The sequence below is a fragment of the Bubalus kerabau genome, chromosome 5 (genome assembly GCF_029407905.1).
Source record: "Bubalus kerabau isolate K-KA32 ecotype Philippines breed swamp buffalo chromosome 5, PCC_UOA_SB_1v2, whole genome shotgun sequence".
Classification (NCBI taxonomy): Eukaryota; Metazoa; Chordata; class Mammalia; order Artiodactyla; family Bovidae; genus Bubalus; species Bubalus kerabau.
In genome coordinates, this window is record NC_073628.1 from 24,865,757 (window position 1) to 24,883,744 (window position 17,988).

The window sequence follows — 17,988 nt, forward strand, 5'->3', positions numbered from 1 at the left end:
GAAGTGTGAAATACTAAAGCCTAAATTCATTCATCCTAAAATATCTTATGAAATATTAATCATGTGCTAAGTACATTGTATGGCCTGTTATGGTCCTGAGCTTAGGTTCTGGGAAACCAGGGCTGCAGAATGTCAATCTTGCATGATCCTTAGGCTATAACAATAGTATGGGTGTGGTCTTGGTGTCTTTGTACTCACCTTCAAACCAAAACTCCCCCATAGACACAAGAGACCAAAGCTGAAAGAATATTTGCATCTTTCTATCTCCCAGTCCATTCTGAAGGAGATCAGCCCTGGGATTTCTTTGGAAGGAATGATGCTAAAGCTGAAACTCCAGTCCTTTGGCCACCTCATGCGAAAAGTAGACTCATTGGAAAAGACTCTGATGCTGGGAGGGACTGGGGGCAGGAGGAGAAGGGGATGACAGAGGATGAGATGGCTGGATGGCATCACTGACTCGATGGACGTGAGTCTGAGTGAACTCCAGGAGTTGGTGATGGACAGGGAGGCCTGGCCTGCTGCGATTCAAGGGGTCGCAAAGAGTCGGACACGACTGAGCGACTGATCTGATCTGATCTCTGGGATATGGGGGAAGAAGGCTGATGATTCCATGCACAGCATAGTGTGATGACTTCAAAAGAAAGAGACTCAAAATATATCATCAGAGGTTATCAGTATATCAAAGCTGATTACGATTTATTCAGTGCAAACTATGTGTTGTGCAAGGCCTTTTAAAAATGGTGTCCCAGATATCTTCAGTTCAGTTCAGCTCAGTTTAGTCACTCAGTCGTGTCAGACTCTTTGTGACAGCATGAATCGCAGCACGCCAGGCCTCCCTGTCCATCACCAACTCCCGGAGTTCACTCAGACTCAAGTCCATCGAGTCAGTGATGCCATCCAGCAATCTCATCCTCTGTCATCCCCTTCTCCTCCTGCTCCCAATCCCTCCCAGCATCAGAGTCTTTTCCAATGAGTCAACTCTTCGCATGAGGTGGCCAAAGGACTGGAGTTTCAGCTTTAGCATCATTCCTTCCAAAGAAATCCCAGGGCTGATCTCCTTCAGAATGAACTGGTCGGATCTCCTTGCAGTCCAAGGGAATCTCAAGAGTCTTCTGCAACATTACAGTTCAAAAGTATCAATTCTTCGGCGCTCAGCCTTCTTCACAGTCCAACTCTCACATCCATACATGACCATAGCAAAAACCATAGCCTTGACTAGACGAACCTTTGTTGGCAAAGTAATGTCTCTGCTTTTGAATATGCTATCTAGGTTCGTCATAACTTTCCTTCCAAGCAGTAAGCGTCTTTTAATTTCATGGCTGCAGTCACCATCTGCAGTGATTTTGGAGCCCCCAAAAATAAAGTCTGACACTGTTTCCACTGTTTCCCCATCTATTTCCCATGAAGTGATGGGACCAGATGCCATGATCTTCGTTTTCTGAATGTTGAGCTTTACGCCAACTTTTTCACTCTCCACTTTCACTTTCATCAAGAGGCTTTTGAGTTCCTCTTCACTTTCTGCCATAAGGGTGGTGTCATCTGCATTTCTGAGGTTATTGATATTTCTCCTGGCAATCTTGATTTCAGCTTGTGTTTCTTCCAGCCCAGAGTTTCTCATGATGTACTCTGCATAGAAGTTAAATAAGCAGGGTGACAATATACAGCCTTGACGTCCTCCTTTTCCTGTTTGGAAACAGTCTGTTGTTCCATGTCCAGTTCTAACTGTTGCTTCCTGACCTGCATATAGGTTTCTCAAGAGGCAGGACAGGTGTTCTGGTATTCCCATCTCTTTCAGAATTTTCCACAGTTTATTGTGATCCACACAGTCAAAGGCTTTGGCATAGTCAATAAAGCAGAAATAGATGTTTTTCTGGAACTCTCTTGCTTTTTCCATGATCCAGTGGATGTTGGCAATTTGATCTCTGGTTCCTCTGCCTTTTCTAAAACCAGCCAGAAATCTTATGAGTGTGTTATTCCTATTATATTGATGAAGATGCCATTAATAAATTCAGAGACTTAAGTGATTTGTTAGCCATGACTGGTTTTTCAATATCAATGTGGATAATGATTTCCTAAGAGTACAGATAAAAAAAGGAAATTGACATAGCCATAAGAAAAAAAAGTGGTAATTAAGGACTTGTGCTAATACTGATATCTTCTGGAAATACTATCTCAAAATCAAAACATGCATAAAACATATCCTAGATGCAAAGAGCATAAGAGCTAGAAAAATTTATAATCATAATACTAACATTTATTTTCTGCCACCCTCTTGTTATTGACACTTTTCATCCATAGACAGAAATTTCAGTTATGAATATGAAGATCATCATTTCTGAGTAAGTTCCTCTTAGTCTTTAGCTAGCAGGACACTGCAAAATTGTGATTTTTTAAAAAGCTACTTTTGTAGAGTTTAGTGATAACGGAAGGTAAAACTGTTCACCTTTTTAAATAGAAATTTACTTTTTTAAAAAAGTGGAACTTACACTTTGAGATATTATTTTGAGAATTATTCCATGGTACTGTATACCTAGACTTGTACTGAAAAAATATTATGCTAATAACTCTGATGATACCATAAAAGAAATCATTATGAAATTTGTAGATGACATTAACATAGGGAAGACTAACAGACACTTTTATGATGATAATGATTCTAGAAGATACTATTAGCCTGTGGATCTGATAGCCTTTGATATTATAAAGAATTTAACAGTCTGTAAGTACAGTTTTCTGTGGACACTTAGGATAGAGAGATGAATAAGATAGAATCCCTACTCTTCAGAGTTTTGCAGTCTAGAGAGAGTAGAGGGGGCAGACTAGACAATGTGATAAATGATTGAACAGATCCTTCAGGACATGGTGGCTATCGTGCTAACCCAGAGTAGGGGTTAGTGAAAGCTTCCAAAAGAAAGCTGAATCTGGAAGGATATAAGTAGGAATAAGTCAGGTCTGCAAAAAAACCTTCACAATTGGGAAGCACTGGCCTAACGAATCTGTGTTCAACACATCTGGATCAAGAGAAAACACATCAAACTGCCAATGATTTCATTAAAAAGAACATAACATCCAAAATTAAGGGAGTGATAATCACACAAGAAAAAAATACATCTGGTGAATTGTGCTTAGTTCTGGGGGCTACAATTTACGATGGTGAATTTCAAATTATAATTATCCAAGACAACAATATTTGGATCAAAATACTTTACTCCAAGTACCTACACAACTAATAACATGAATTGGAATTAGATTTATTATATGTTACCTCAAAGGACAGGACCACAGCCTATAAAAAACGTGTTTCAATAGCAAGACTGTCTAACCATTAAATGGGTCTGAGTATAATAAGGGCTGAATTATGAAAAAGATAGTTTTCTGCATTCAGAGGTTTACATTGAGAAGTGAGTAACCATTTTTAGGTAGCAATCATTTTTAGGAAGTCTCTGTAATTGTGTGTGAAGTGGTTCAGTCAGTGCAGTTCAGTCGCTCAGTCGTGTCCGACTCTTTGTGACCCCATGATTCCCACCACCCCAGGCCTCCTTGTCCATCACCAACTCCCAGAGATCACTCGAACTCATGTCCATCAAGTCGGTGATGCCATCCAGCCATCTCATCCTCTGTCGTCCCCTTCTCCTCCTGCCCCCAATCCCTCCCAGCATCAGACTCTTTTCCAATGAGTCAACTCTTCCCATCAGGTGGCCAAAGTATTGGAGTTTCAGCTTTAACATCATTCCTTCCAATGAGCACCCAGGACTGATCTCCTTTAGAATGGACTGGTTGGATCCCTTTGAAGTCCAAGGGAATCTCAAGAGTCTTCTCCAACACCACAGTTCAAAAACATCAATTCTTTAGCGCTCAGCCTTCTTCACAGTCCACCTCTCACATCCATACATGACCACAGGAAAAACCATAGCCTTGACTAGACGAACCTTTGTTGGCAAAGTAATGTCTCTGATTTTGAATATGCTATCTAGGTTGGTCATAGCTTTCTTTCCAAGGAGTAAGCGTTTTCCAATTTCATGACTGCAATCATCATGTGCAGTGATTTTGGACCCCCCCAAAATAAAGTCTGACACTGTTTCCACTGTTTCCCCATCTATTTGCCATGAAGTGATGGGACCAGATGCCATGATCTTAGTTTTCTGAATGTTGAGCTTTAAGCCAGCCTTTCCACTCTCCTCTTTCACTTTCATCAAGAGGCTTTTTAGTTCCTCTTCACTTTCTGCCATAAGGGTGGTGTCATCTGGATATCTGAGGTTATTGATATTTCTCCTGGCAATCTTGATTTTTCTGAGATTAAAAAATTCTGGAACAGATGAAGTTCAGATACTCCCCCTTTACTTGGAAACCTTAGGCTGGGTTGTATGTCTGCTTTGCAGCAAGTACTCTCTAGGGAAATCTTGATGATGATGGTAGGGACTCTTCACGATAGAAATTCCTATGCTGTCTTTCACTCAGTGTTCAAATTCAGATCTTGATTAGCATTGTTTTTAGAGATACTATGAATCAAGTGTCATGACTCCTTATTGTAGCTTCCTCATAATGCTACCAGAGACGCTTGTCAAAGTGACATGCTTTTATTTAAGGTTTCAATATATGAGTTATTAATAATATCAAAAACATGTTGGAAGCTATTGGAAACTCCCTTAAGATTTCCTTTCATGAGGGATGAGCTATTGGAGTATAGGAGCAATTAAAATTTGCTTTTTTTGTTCTTTGTTGATAATATCATTAGCTCTCGTGTGTAATACTCTAAGTGTTGAGACAGTAGACAGTCATTAGTTTAAGTGCTGAATTAAAGCCTGCAGACATTGCTCTAGATGGTCTTTGGAAACAACTTCCTATATGAATATAATTTCTGAAATATTTGAAATCATGATTTCAATCTTTTTATGTTTATTTGAGGTTTGGGGAATGTTTAATTGTATCTAATTATTAGTAGTAAACACCTCATTAGCACAGTAGGCAATGTGTCAGTTTTGTTAGTTGTAGCCACTGTATATAGTTTTCAAACATTTTATTTTTATGTACATAAATCAATTATTTATAGCCAGGATTTACTGAACATTTCCTATGCACTACATCTAATATTAATCTTGTTATATTTGTTAACTCATTCGATTCTCACTATAGCTCAGCGTGGAAGATGATATTAGGTTGAAAAGTGAAGCATTAGTTGTTAAGTCATTTCCAACTATTTGTGACCCCATGGACTGTAGCCTGACAGATTCCTCTGTCCAAGTGATTCTCCAGGCAAGAACACTGGAATGGGTAGCCATTCCCTTCTCCAGGGGATCTTTCTGACCCAGGGATTGAACCCAGGTCTCCTGCATCGCAGGCAGATTCTTTACCATAAGAGCCACCAGGGAAGTCCTGAATATTAGGTTGAATCAGGTAGCAATTTGATATGATTAAACCTAATACATATGGAATACTTAAAAAATAAAGAAGCTGAGGCACAGTAAGATTAGTTAATTTTCCCAACCTTATCAGGATAGTAAGTTGTAGTTCAGTTTATTCATAAAATAATTATGTTTTTTATATTACATATATTTAAAGCAGTCAATAATGTATTAATTCACAGGCATGCAGCACACCATAGTAGGTGTTAGGAGAAAAACTCAGAGATGCAAACTGTATACTTTTAAATATGTCTGCAATAGTACTTCATGCATTATATATAGCAAAAAATCATATAGCACCCGTGCTGTGCTTGTGCTGTCCTTAGTCAGTCAGTGTTGTCTAACTCTTTGCTGCCCCATGGACTGTAGCTCACCAGGCTCCCTCTGCCTATGGGGATTCTCCACACAAGAATACTGGAGTGGGTTGCCATGCCCTCCTCTATGGGATCTTCCCAACTCAGGGATCAAAACCAGATTTCCCACATTGCAGGCTGATTCTTTACCATCTGAGCCACAAGAGAAGCTCAAGAATACTGGAGTGGGTAGCTATCCCTTTTCCAGGGGAACTTCCTGACCCAGGAATCTAACTGGGATCTCCTACATTGCAGGCATATTCTTCACCAGCTGAGCTACCCAGGAAGCCCACATCACTTCGTTTGTGTCAAATAGCATTTTAAGTACTCTTCTGCTTTATCCTCATTTGTTTTGTATATACTGGAATTATTCTCATCTTGTAGATAAGGAAACTGAATAAAAAGTTTTATGAAGACATTAGAAATAATATTGGGCTGGGATTATAATGATGAACAAATTAAATATAGAAGGATTGCTGTCTAGTGCTCTTCTGAACACCCCAATATTGTAGCCACTATTCTTGTAAGCCATTCAAAATGTAACTAAAGTACATCAAATTTAAAATTCATTGTTGGACATATTTTAAGTACTCAATAGTCACATGTAGCCAATGGTTACTGTATTGGAGAAGGCAAATGTTGAACATCAGACCTATTTCCAAATATTCTATTGGATAGTGCTGATTCAGTAGAAGAGGGAGAAATTGATGAAAAGATTCATCAAATGTAAAACTATAAAAATGATAAGGAAGATAGGTCCACGGTGCTATGAGTCTGTCATTTATGGCCTCAAGCATCTAAGCATTTGCCTGCATAGAGGTGACCACTCAGGTGATAGTCTTGGACCCAGAAGGTCAGTTCCAAGGGCAAGTTATATTCATCTTGAGAGTGAAGTGGGAAAAATATGGAGGAGTTCTGATACAGCATATGAAACTAAAATGTCTTCTTGCCTAAATACAATGGACTGACTGATGGTTTCTGTTTTGTGCTTCTAAGGGATGTTGTTACATTTGTACATTGGAAATTTTCCAGCATTCCTGCTCTATAGTCTTTTCCACATGCACTCAACATTCGACTCACTGAATAAAAGTATAGTTGACCCTTGCACAATGGCAGAAGTTAAAGGGATACTGATTCACAAGCCGTTGAAAATCCAGGTGTGACTTCTTAGTCCTCCATTCTCATAAAGCAGCCTTGGGTCATATAGTAACTTAGTAAATGATTACTGGAAGAAAAAAAATTGCATATAAGTGAACATAGGCAGTTTGGAGCTGTGCCATTTAAGAGTCAACTGTATAAGAATATATTTATCTTGATTTGTATTATAAAATTGTTTTTTCAGAGGATGGAAAATTTTTTTAAGCCAGTATATTCAGCCCGTGAATAAATCGAGCTGCTTTATCTATATCTCTGTGCTTTTGCTAATTCTGCTCCCTTAATCCCTTAATTATTTTGATTTCAGAACTAATTCTTATTTCTCTGCTTAACATCTCATTTAATGTTTCTTTCTGCATTGGAAATTGTCCCTGACTTCTTGCTCATTTTGCAATAAATATCCCTCTTCAGTTCAGTTCAGTCGGTTCAGTCGCTCAGTCATGTCTGACTCTGTGACCTCATGGACTGCAGCATGCCATGTTTCCTGTCCATTACCAACTTCCAGAGCATGCTCAAACTCATGTCCATTGAGTCAGTGATGCCACCCAACCATCTCATCCTCTGTCGTCCCCTTCTCTTCATGCCTTCAATCTTTCCCAGCATCGGTGTCTTTTCCAATGAGTCAATTCTTTGCATCAGGTGGCCAAAGTATTCAGCATCAGTCCGTCCAATGAATATTCAGGACTGATTTCCTTTAGGCTTGATTGTCTGATCTTCTTGCAGTACAAAGGACTCAGAAGAGTCTTCTCCAGCAGCACAGTTCAAAAGCATCAATTGTTTGGTGCTCAGCTTTCTTTATAGTCCAATTCTCACATCCACACATGACTGCTAGAAAAATCACAGCTTTGACTTGATGGACCTTTGTTAGCTTCAGTGGTCTCTTAAAATCCTGTGTATTTGTGTGTCATTGCAATAAACTTATTTGGGGCAGGATCAATGTCTTATCTGACTCATAAGTCCAGCTCCTGTCACTATGCAGAATATAGAAATGATAATCAAAAAACACTCCTTGTAGGAATCAGTAAAGTTTACCTGTATATGAACTGACAAATATTACTTACCAAAAGCAGCAGAGTTAAAATGCAGCTTGTTAATATGTAGTTTAATTATTTAATATTATTTTGTTAATTGACTAGAATAGCTGTGAAAAGAAGAAAAGTGAAAGCAAAGGAGAAAAGGAAAGATATAAGGATCTGGATGCAGAGTTCCAAAGAATAGCAAGGAGAGATAAGAAAGCCTTCCTCAGCGATCAATGCAAAGAAATACAGGAAAACAACAGAATGGGAAAGACTAGAGATCTCTTTAAGAAAATTAGAGATATCAAGGCAACATTTCGTGCAAAGATGGGCTCAATAAAGGGCAGAAATGGTATGGACCTAACAGAAGCAGAAGATATTAAGAGGTGGCAAGAATACACAGAAAATCTCTACAAAAGAGATCTTCACGACCAAGCTAATCACGATGGAGTGATCTCTCACCTAGAGCAAGACATCCTGGAATGTGACGTCAAGTGGGCCTTAGAAAGCATCACTATGAACAAAGCTAGTGGAGGTGATGGCATTCCAGTTGAGCTATTTCAAATCTTGAAAGATGATGCTGTGAAAGTGCTGCACTCAATATGCCAGCAAATTTGGGAAACTCAGCAGTGGCCACAGGACTGGAAAAGGTCAGTTTTCATTCCAATCCCAAAGAAAGGCAACGCCAAAGAATGCTCAAACTACTGCACAAATGCACTCATCTCACACGCTAGTAAAGTAATGCTCAAAATTCTCCAAGCCAGGCTTCAGCAATACGTTAACCGTGAACTTGCAGATGTTCAAGTTGGTTTTAGAAAAGGCAGAGGAACCAGAGATCAAATTGCCAACATCCACTGGATCATGGAAAAAGCAAGAGAGTTCCAGAAAAACATCTATTTCTGCTTTATTGACTATGCCAAAGTTGTGACTGTGTGGATCACAATAAACTGTGGAAAATTCTCAAAGAGATGGGAATACCAGACCACCTAACCTGCCTCTTGAGAAATCTATATGCAGGTGAAGAAGCAACAGTTAGAACTGGACATGGAATATCAGACTGGTTCCAAATAGGAAAAGGAGTACGTCAAGGCTGTATATTGTCACCCTGCTTGTTTAACTTACATGCAGAATACATCATGAGAAACACTGTGCTGGAAGAAGCACAAGCGGGAATTAAGATTACTGGGAGAAATATCAATCACCTCAGATATGCAGATGACACCACCCTTATGGCAGAAAGTGAAGAGGAACTAAATAGGCTCTTGATGAAAGTGAAAGTGGAGAGGGAAAAAGTTGGCTTACAGCTCAACATTCAGAAAACTAAGATCAAGGCATCTGGTCCCTTCATGGCAAATAGATGGGGAAACAGTGGAAACATTTTTAGACTTTATTTTTTGGGGCTCTGAAATCACTGCAGATGATGATTGCAGCCATGAAATTGGAAAACGCTTACTCCTTGGAACGAAAGCTATGATCAATCTAGATAGCATATGCAAAAGCAGAGACATTACTTTGCCAACAAAGGTCCATCTAGTCAAGGCTATGGTTTTTCCAGTGGTCATGTATGGATCTGAGAATTGGACTGTGAAGCAAGCTGAGTGGCAAAGAATGGATGCTTCTGAACTGTGGTGTTGGAGAAGACTCTTGAGAGGTCCTTGGACTGCAAGGAGATCCAACCAGTCCATTCTAAAGGAGATCAGTCCTGGGTGTTCTTTGGAAGGAATGATGCTAAAGCTGAAATTCCAATACTTTGGCCACCTCATGCGAAGAGCTGACTCATTGGAAAAGAGTCTGATGCTGGGAGAGATTGGGGGCAGGAGGAGAAGGGGATGACAGAGGATGAGATGGCTGGATGGCATCACCGACTCGATGGATGTGAGTTTGAGTGAACTCTGGGAATTGGTGATGGACAGGGAGGTCTGGCGTGCTGCAATTCATAGGGTTTCAAAGAGTCAGACATGACTGAGTGACTGAACTTTACTGAAAACAGTATCGTAATATCACATTGCTATATTAAAAAATGAATAGGTTAATCATACATGTTTATTAGTTTTGTTTCTTCTTGTGTGACCTTTCAAGATATTTCATTATATATTTGAAATGATCATATTTGTGTGATGTTTCTTATTCTACTCAGTTTTACCCTGTCTGTAATTTTTACTTTAACCACGTGAAAATTTTGAAATACCCTGATTCATGTCAACATCTATAGTATTTGATCTTGCGGGTGCAATTCTTCTTCCTTCAATTGCTAAGTTTCTTCTGTGAACCCAGCACATATGAAATATACACAGAAATCAGAAACACAGCCATAGCACCCAAGGAGTTTAGAGGACACAATATAATGTAATCTGTATAACATTAGGGTTTTATGATCTAAGGTTAGAGAACAAAGGAAACATAATTTAAGTCATTTTGTGGGAATCAGGTCAGACTTTTGCAGAGGGATTTTAGTAGATAAAATAGAAATGAACTGCATTTCAAAGACTTGGAACAATAACTCAAAGACAGCAAATTGTGATAGTGTTTTTTGTTTTTGTTTGTTTGTTTTTGAGAAGTAACAAATATCTTGGTAATTTTGAACTGAAGGGGAAAATAGAGACTGGACATTTAGATGCAGACAGGTAATACAAATTATTTTACATATTAAAAAGTTTGTTTTATTCTAAAGTTAATGGATAGACATGAAAACATTTAAAGCATGAGACTAATGTCATCAGATGATCTTTCACACTGTTAAACTTAAATGCAAAATGGAGACTGGACTGGAGAATTCTCTGAACAGCCAAAACTATTTAATCCATGTAAGTAAGTAAACTAATTCTAGCTCAATTCACAAACTTAAGTGAGACTTAATTTAGGCTATGTCTTGTAAATGCCTCTGATAGTCATGAAAGAAGGCTTCTAAGTGGCATGGTAGTAGAGAATCCACCTGCCAATATAGGAGATGCAAAAGAAGCAGTTGGATCCCTGGGTTGGGAAGATCCCCTGGAATAGGAAAAGGGAACCCACTCCAGTACTCTTGCCTGGAAAATTCCATGGGCAGGGGAGACTGGCAGACTATAGTCCATGGGGTAGTAAAGAGTCAGACATAACTGAGGGACACACACAATCATGAAAGCAGCTTAAGTAATCTTCCTAAAATTGGGATGAGTGTTAATGCAAGTTTGTGCACAATGAGGCCAAGTCAACTGAAATGTTAGGAGTTTGAAGCAGAGAAAGGTTTATTGTACAGTCATGCAAGGAGACAGGTGACTCATGAACTTAGAAGCCCCTAGCTCCCCAATAGAGTTAAGCAATGCACTGTTAAAAAGCAGATGGCAGAGAGGGGTCACAGGGTATATGATCAGCTCCTGCACAGTTCTCTGGCTGAAGGTGAGGGAACAGTGTGGTATCACAGAGGTTAATTTAAATCAGACATTACTTTGCCAACAAAGGTCCATCTAGTCAAAGCTATGGTTTTTCCTGTAGTCATGTATTCATGTGAGAGTTGGACTATAAAGAAAGCTGAGTGCTGAAGAATTGATGCTTTTGCACTGTGGTGTTAGAGAAGACTCTTGAGAATCCCTTGGACAGCAAGGAGATATAAGCAGTGTATCCTAAAGGAAATCAGTCCTGAATATTCATTGGAAGGACTGATGCTGAAGCTGAAACTCCAATACTTTGGCCACCTGATGTGAAGAATTGACTCATTGGAAAATACCCCGATGCTGGGAAAGATTGAAGGCAGGAGGAGAAGGGGACGACAGAGGATGAGATGGTTGGGTGGCATCACTGACTCAGTGGACATGGGTTTAAGTAAAGGCTGGGAGTTGGTGATGGACAGGGAGGCCGAGCATGCTCCAGTCCATGGGGCCGCACAGAGTCGGACATGGCTGAGCGACTGAACTGGACTGAACTTAGGCTCCAGGAGGCCTGGGGTTGTGTGCTCTTGATTATCAAGTTGTTAACATCCTCCATTTGGGATGGAGTGGGTGTTCACATCTGCAAAACAACTCAGGAATTCTGCATCGAATACTGTTATCTAGGTACTTCAGAGAGGAGCTAAGGCAGATAGGCTGTTCCAGGAATGCCCAACAAGATCCTGCTCAAACACTTGAGATGGTCACTTGTGACCAGTGTAAGGTACGGAGTTAGAGTAGGCGAGGTTCAGAAAAAGAATGAGACTGGCACTCTACAGGAACAGATCACCTTTAATGAGGCGAGAAGGGGCAGCACTCAGATTAGCCAGCAGCTGCTGCTCTTATCTAAGAAAACAGTAAGTATATATAAGCATGTATGTAGAAAGCTACTGTTTTAAGGGGGCCTGTTCTTTTCCAAGTTTGTTGGGAGTAGTTATCTCTTAAAAGGCTGGGGCAAGCAGTTCTGGAGATCGGCAGAGGCTGGGCCAGGTGAAGCTGGGCATAATCAACCTAATGTTTATTTTTTCTTCAGGTGAGAGAGTTCTTTTTTTTGCCTAGAAGGGTGGGGAGGACCTAGAGGGGAGTTTTAACTCTACACTACTTTGAACCATGCAACTTTCCTTCATTCCAGACTTTAAGGAATATATGTGTGTGTGTGTATATATATATATATATATATATATATATATATAAAGAGAAAGAGATGTGGGTGCCATTAATGTTCAGGGTGTTTTTTTTTTTTTTTTTTTTGTGCTGATAAATGAGGGTCAGGGGTTTGTAGTCTGGGAGGAAGGAAGTCTAAGGCCCGTAGTGTTGATTTTCTATTTTTGCCTTCAGGGTTTTAAGCAAAAGAACAGTCTTGACTTGGTCTTGAGAGATGGCCCGAATCTGTTCTTGGAGAAACCTTTGAAAGAGATTGACGGGACAGGGTCCAAATAAGAGGAATAAAATGATAAGTACCAATGGTCCCAAGAAAGGGAGTAACCAAGGGAGGGCCTGTTGGAACAGGTTTTGGGGATTGTAAAGGTTTTCTAACTCTTTTTTTGCGGTGTTCAATTATGTCTCTAAGTTCTTTGACTCTGTCCTGGACTATGTCTGTTTCATTAACAAAATAGCAGCAGTCTTTTTCTAGAAAAAGGCAGGTTTCTCCCTGTTCTGTGGTGAGAAGGCCCAGGGCTTGTCTATTTTGTAGGGCCACAGAAGCTAATGAGTTAATTTGTCTTTGGACTGAAACGAAGAACTCTGTTACTTGCTCCATATCTTCATAGAGTTTTGGGGATAGCTTGTAGTCAAAAGGAGCCGAGGTCAAGATGTCCCCAATCTTGGTGTCTAGGGCATTGTGGAGTTCCGCCAGCAGAGGGCAGTGTAGGAAACTTGGTATGGGAGGAGGTTCAGGGGGTAGTCCAGGAGGGAGCATGGGCCTTCGGTACATCACCTCGAAGGGGCTCAGCCCCAGGGGCTTTTGGGCAAAGCCCGCTGTCTGAGGAGAACAGTCAGCAAGAGTTTAGTCCAATCTAGATGTACCTTGAGGGTTAATTTAGTAGGAGTTTTTTTGATTATTCTATTCATCCTTTCTATATTTTCTGAGGACTGGGGATGATATGAAATGTGAAATTTTCAGGGTATCTTTAAGAATTGGACAAGTTGTTGGGTGACCTTGCACGTAAATTTCAGGCCCTTATCAGAATGTAGGGATGAAGGCAGACCAAACCTGGGGATAATTTCTGTGAGGAAGATTTGTCCACAGTGTGGGCTTTTTTGTTTGCAGTGGGACATGCTTTTACCGATCTCGAAGAAGTGTCCACAAGGACCAGGAGGTATCTGACTCTCTGAACTGGGGGCATATGAGTAAGTCTATCTGCCAATCCTGTGCTGGGAGGCTGCCTCACATTTGATGGGTTGGAAAGGAGGTAGGTTTAAGGTTGGAATTGGGATTAATACATTGACGTGTTTGACAGGAGCGGGTAAGGTTATCTAAATATTGTTGGTCAGCCGTGGATATGGGGAAGTGGTTACGGAGGAACTGTTGGAGCATCTTGGACGAGGGATGAAAGAGTGAGTGTAGATAAGAGAGGATTTTTCTGGTGGTGGGAGGGTCAGATGGAGTCAGAGCTAAGATGACAGGGGACTGGAGGGAGGGGTGGGACAGGGCTATCTCTTTTGCCTTCCGGTCTGCAGCATTGTTGTAGGCTAATATGAGACTTCTCTTTTGATGTCCCCTACAGCGGAGGATGGCGGCTTTGTTTGGTAAGAGTATTGCTTCTAGAAGTTTGTGGATCAGGTCTGAATTAATAATTGGGGATCCCTTTTGGGTTAGGAAATCTCTCTCTCTCTGTAGCCTACTAGGTCCCTCTGTCCAAAGAATTCTCCAAGCAAGAATACTGAAATGGTTGGGTTGCTATGTCCTCCAGGGTATCTTCCAGACCCAGGGATTGAAACTGCATCTACGTATCCTGCATTGGCAGGCAGGCACGTTCTTTACCACTGACTCAGCAATCAAATTACTGGGCATATACCCTGAGAAAACCATAATTGAAAAAGACGCATTTACCCCAATTTTATTGTAGCGCCATTTACAATAGTCAGGACGCAAAAGCAACCTAGCTGTCCATTGACAGGTAAATGGATTAAGAAGTTGTGGTACATATATACATTGAAATATTACTCAGCCATAAAAAAGGAACACATAAGAGTCAGTTCTAATAGCTGGATGAACCTAGGGCCAATTATAGAGAAGAGTGAAGTAAGTCAGAAAGAGAAATAAATATCGTATGTGTGCTGTGCTTAGTTGCCTGGTCGTGTCTGCCTCTTTGTGTCCCCGTATACTGTATCCCACCAGGATCCTCTGTCCGTGGGGATTCTCCAGGCAAGAATACTAGAGTGGGTACCTATCCCTCCTTCAGGGGAACTTCCCAACCCTGGAATCAAACCAGGGTCTCCTGCATTGCAGGCAGATTCTTTATCAGCTGAACTACCAGGATTAAAACATATCTATGGAAACTAGAAAAACAGTACTGATGAACCTATTTACAGGGAAGGAATGGAACACAGACATAGAGAAAAAACTTGTGAACAAAGTCGGGGAAAGAGAGGGTGGGACTAATTGAGAAAATAGGATTGACATACATTCCCTATCATGTGTAAAATGGGTAGATGATGAGAAGCTGCTACATAGCACTATATAAACACTGCCCAGCCTGGCACTCTGTGACATCCTGGATGGGTGGGATGATGGGGAGAGGGAGGCTCAAGAGGGAGGATAAATATATAATTGTTATTGATTTGCAATGTTGTATGGGGGAAACCTAAACTACATTGTAAAGTGATCATGCCCCAGATGTCCTTTTGGTTTTGGAACTGGGCATAGACTCCAAGAGATGAGAAAGAAAGTAAATATCAGAACACACATTACTCTGCCTTGGGGATTAAGAAGAATACTTATTTTAAAATTGTAAACTAGTAGTATATTGTGCCTCAAAAGATTTGTGACACAGAATGGAAAAAAAAAAAACTCATTAATTTCTACTGTCAGGGGGCTCATTAACTTGAAAGGAAATCATGAGGGAGAGAATTATTTTCTGTGCTTCTAATCAATTTCCCCAGAACTACAGGGTATGAAATACATTCTACTTGAGTTAACTGATTGCTTTGGAGCTCGTTAAGGTGGATATTATCCTTGCAAGTGAAGAAGACCTTCTGGAGAAATTCTCAAATAGAAATTATGACCTGTCCCCTTAGCATGTCAAAGGCTGAGGACCACAGTGATGGATACTGTCTTCTTCCTTGTCAGAAACTTTGACCTTCTAAGGACTGTAAGGTAGAAGGAGTCCTAAGGTTCAGTGGCAGTGAGGCATCACAGAAAAAGAAGCTGAGGGTTGAATCACCTATGTCTCAATTCCTTTCAAACCTCAGACTGTATAAATCGAGGGTTCTGGGGATCACCACCTATTTATTGCTCTTTTCAGCCCTGATCCTGAACAGAGCCTGGAGAGACTGAGGAATGATGTGCAGAGACACTGGGAGTCTACTAGTATTTTTTAAGCACAGAGACAAGAGGAGTAAGGGCAGAAAGAAGAAAATGAGGAATCTGTGGGAATAGTCATTACAAGTCTTGTATTGTGGATGCTTTGATGAGTGTCTTTAGACAACCCTGTGGCTATAAAAAGATCCAGCTCTCACTGGGGAAGCAGGGAAAGTCCGTGAAGGTCCATTGTGAATCTGAGTTTCTATCCCTGTTCCTACAGATCACGACTGTGTAGTAAATGAACATGGAAAATGCCTCCTCTGTGACTGAGTTTATCCTTATGGGATTGACAGAACAACCTGAACTCCAGTTACCCCTGTTTTTCCTGTTTCTGCTGAACTACCTGGTCACTGTGGTGGGCAATTTATGCTTGATGATTCTAATTTGTCTAAATTCACACCTGCACACTCCCATGTACTTTTTTCTGTTCAATCTCTCTTTTATTGATCTCTGTTACTCATCTGTCTTTACCCCCAAAATGCTAATGAACTTTATTTCCGAGAGGAATGTCATCTCCTTTAGAGGATGTATGTCTCAGCTATTTTTCTTCTGCGTTTTTGTCAGCTCTGAGTGCTATGTGTTGACAGCCATGGCCTATGATCGCTATGTGGCCATCTGTAAGCCCTTGCTGTATACAGTGGCCATGTCCCCTCAGGTGTGTTCTCTGCTGATGTCTGGTTCATATGTGATGGGGTTTGCTGGAGCCACGGTCCACACAGGGTGTATGATGAGGCTGATCTTTTGTGATTCCAACATCATCAGCCATTACATGTGTGACATTCTCCCACTCCTCCAGCTCTCCTGCAGCAGCACGTATGCCAATGAGATCGTGGTTTCTGCTGTTGTGGGGACAGTTGCCATAGTATCTAGCCTCATTATCTTAATTTCTTATGCTTTGATTCTTTTCAATATTCTTCATATACCATCATCTAAAGGTTGGTCCAAAGCCTTGAGCACCTGTGGGTCCCATATTACAACAGTTGGTCTATTCTATGGATTTGCGCTGCTCACTCATGTCAGGCCACCGTCTTCTAGTTTTGTGGAGCAGGGAAAATTTTTCTCAGTGCTTTACACTAATGTGGTACCCATGCTGAACCCTCTCATTTATAGCCTCAGGAACAAGGATGTCAAAATTGCTGTGAAGAAAACCTTGAAGAGAATCACAAAATGAATGAAACCAGTTATGCCACCTTTTCTTTATTTTTTTAATCTTTTTTTTTTGCTCCACTGTATCCTCTTCCTCTTATTGTTTTGTCATGCTCTTCATTTGTCTTTCTAATGTCCTCTTGACAGGATTTCATTTCTAATGTCTGATGTCTTTTCTTCTCTTATCACTTAATGTAACCTGTGGGCCTATTTAACTGGAGAATCATCTTCAGCCTTAAGTGATCCCATAGCAGTTGCAGAGTAGGGACCAATAACCTTTCCCATCTGATGATAACACTATTATTTTCCTTTGTGTCTGTTCGTCCAAGGTACGCCATAGAGTAGTATGCAGTCTGACCAATTCTTTTCTTTCTTGCTTTCATTACTTAGAGCCCTTTCCTGTATCAGTGCTGTCATTACTTACCGTTCCATTAAAACTGAGACATACCAACAAAAATGTGGACATGGTAAAGATGTAAAAATTCCCCCAATTTTTCTGGATTCTTTTAGTAATAGCTCCTGTTCTGTATCTTAAGTGCCACACAGGTAAAGAAATTGAACACTTTGTTGAACCATAGTTCTTTATTCTTGAGGGTACTTGAAAATGAATAAGCTAAATTATTCTGTCCACCTTTCTCAAACCACACTAATAACATATGCCTCTTTTTATTGTATTGGTCAATTGATACGCTGCCATAAAATATGATTGAAATTGTTATCAATTTGCATATCAGTGGATTCTGATAGTGATTAAAAGTTAAACAGTGATATTTTTGACTATAAAATTCATTATCAAATGTAAGGTCAAGATTCATTGTCTAATTATGTAAGAGTACCTCCCTTTTGCAAAGAAAGATGTGTTTCCCACTTTTCAAAACAAAACAAAAATATTTGACAGAAACATTGTCCTGTTGATATTTATTCTTTTAGTTCATAAACTTGGCTCTTTCCCTTTATTAGAGGAAAAATTAAATCTCTAGGAAATAATAT

The 17,988-nt window shown here is 40.2% G+C and overlaps 1 protein-coding gene across 1 annotated transcript; it reads left to right on the forward strand.

Moving 5' to 3' along the window:
• The first annotated feature begins 16,066 nt into the window (after positions 1-16,066).
• On the forward strand, positions 16,067-17,023 carry LOC129653758 (olfactory receptor 143-like). Its single transcript, XM_055583454.1, has one exon. It carries the CDS (start codon positions 16,091-16,093, stop codon positions 17,021-17,023), a length of 933 nt encoding a protein of 310 aa, XP_055439429.1. The 5' UTR covers positions 16,067-16,090.
• The last annotated feature ends 965 nt before the right edge of the window (positions 17,024-17,988 follow it).

Excerpts from the sequence above, each read along its gene's own strand:
- LOC129653758 (XM_055583454.1), top strand. The coding sequence starts at position 16,091 with ATGAACATGGAAAATGCCTCCTCTGTGACTGAGTTTATCCTTATGGGA.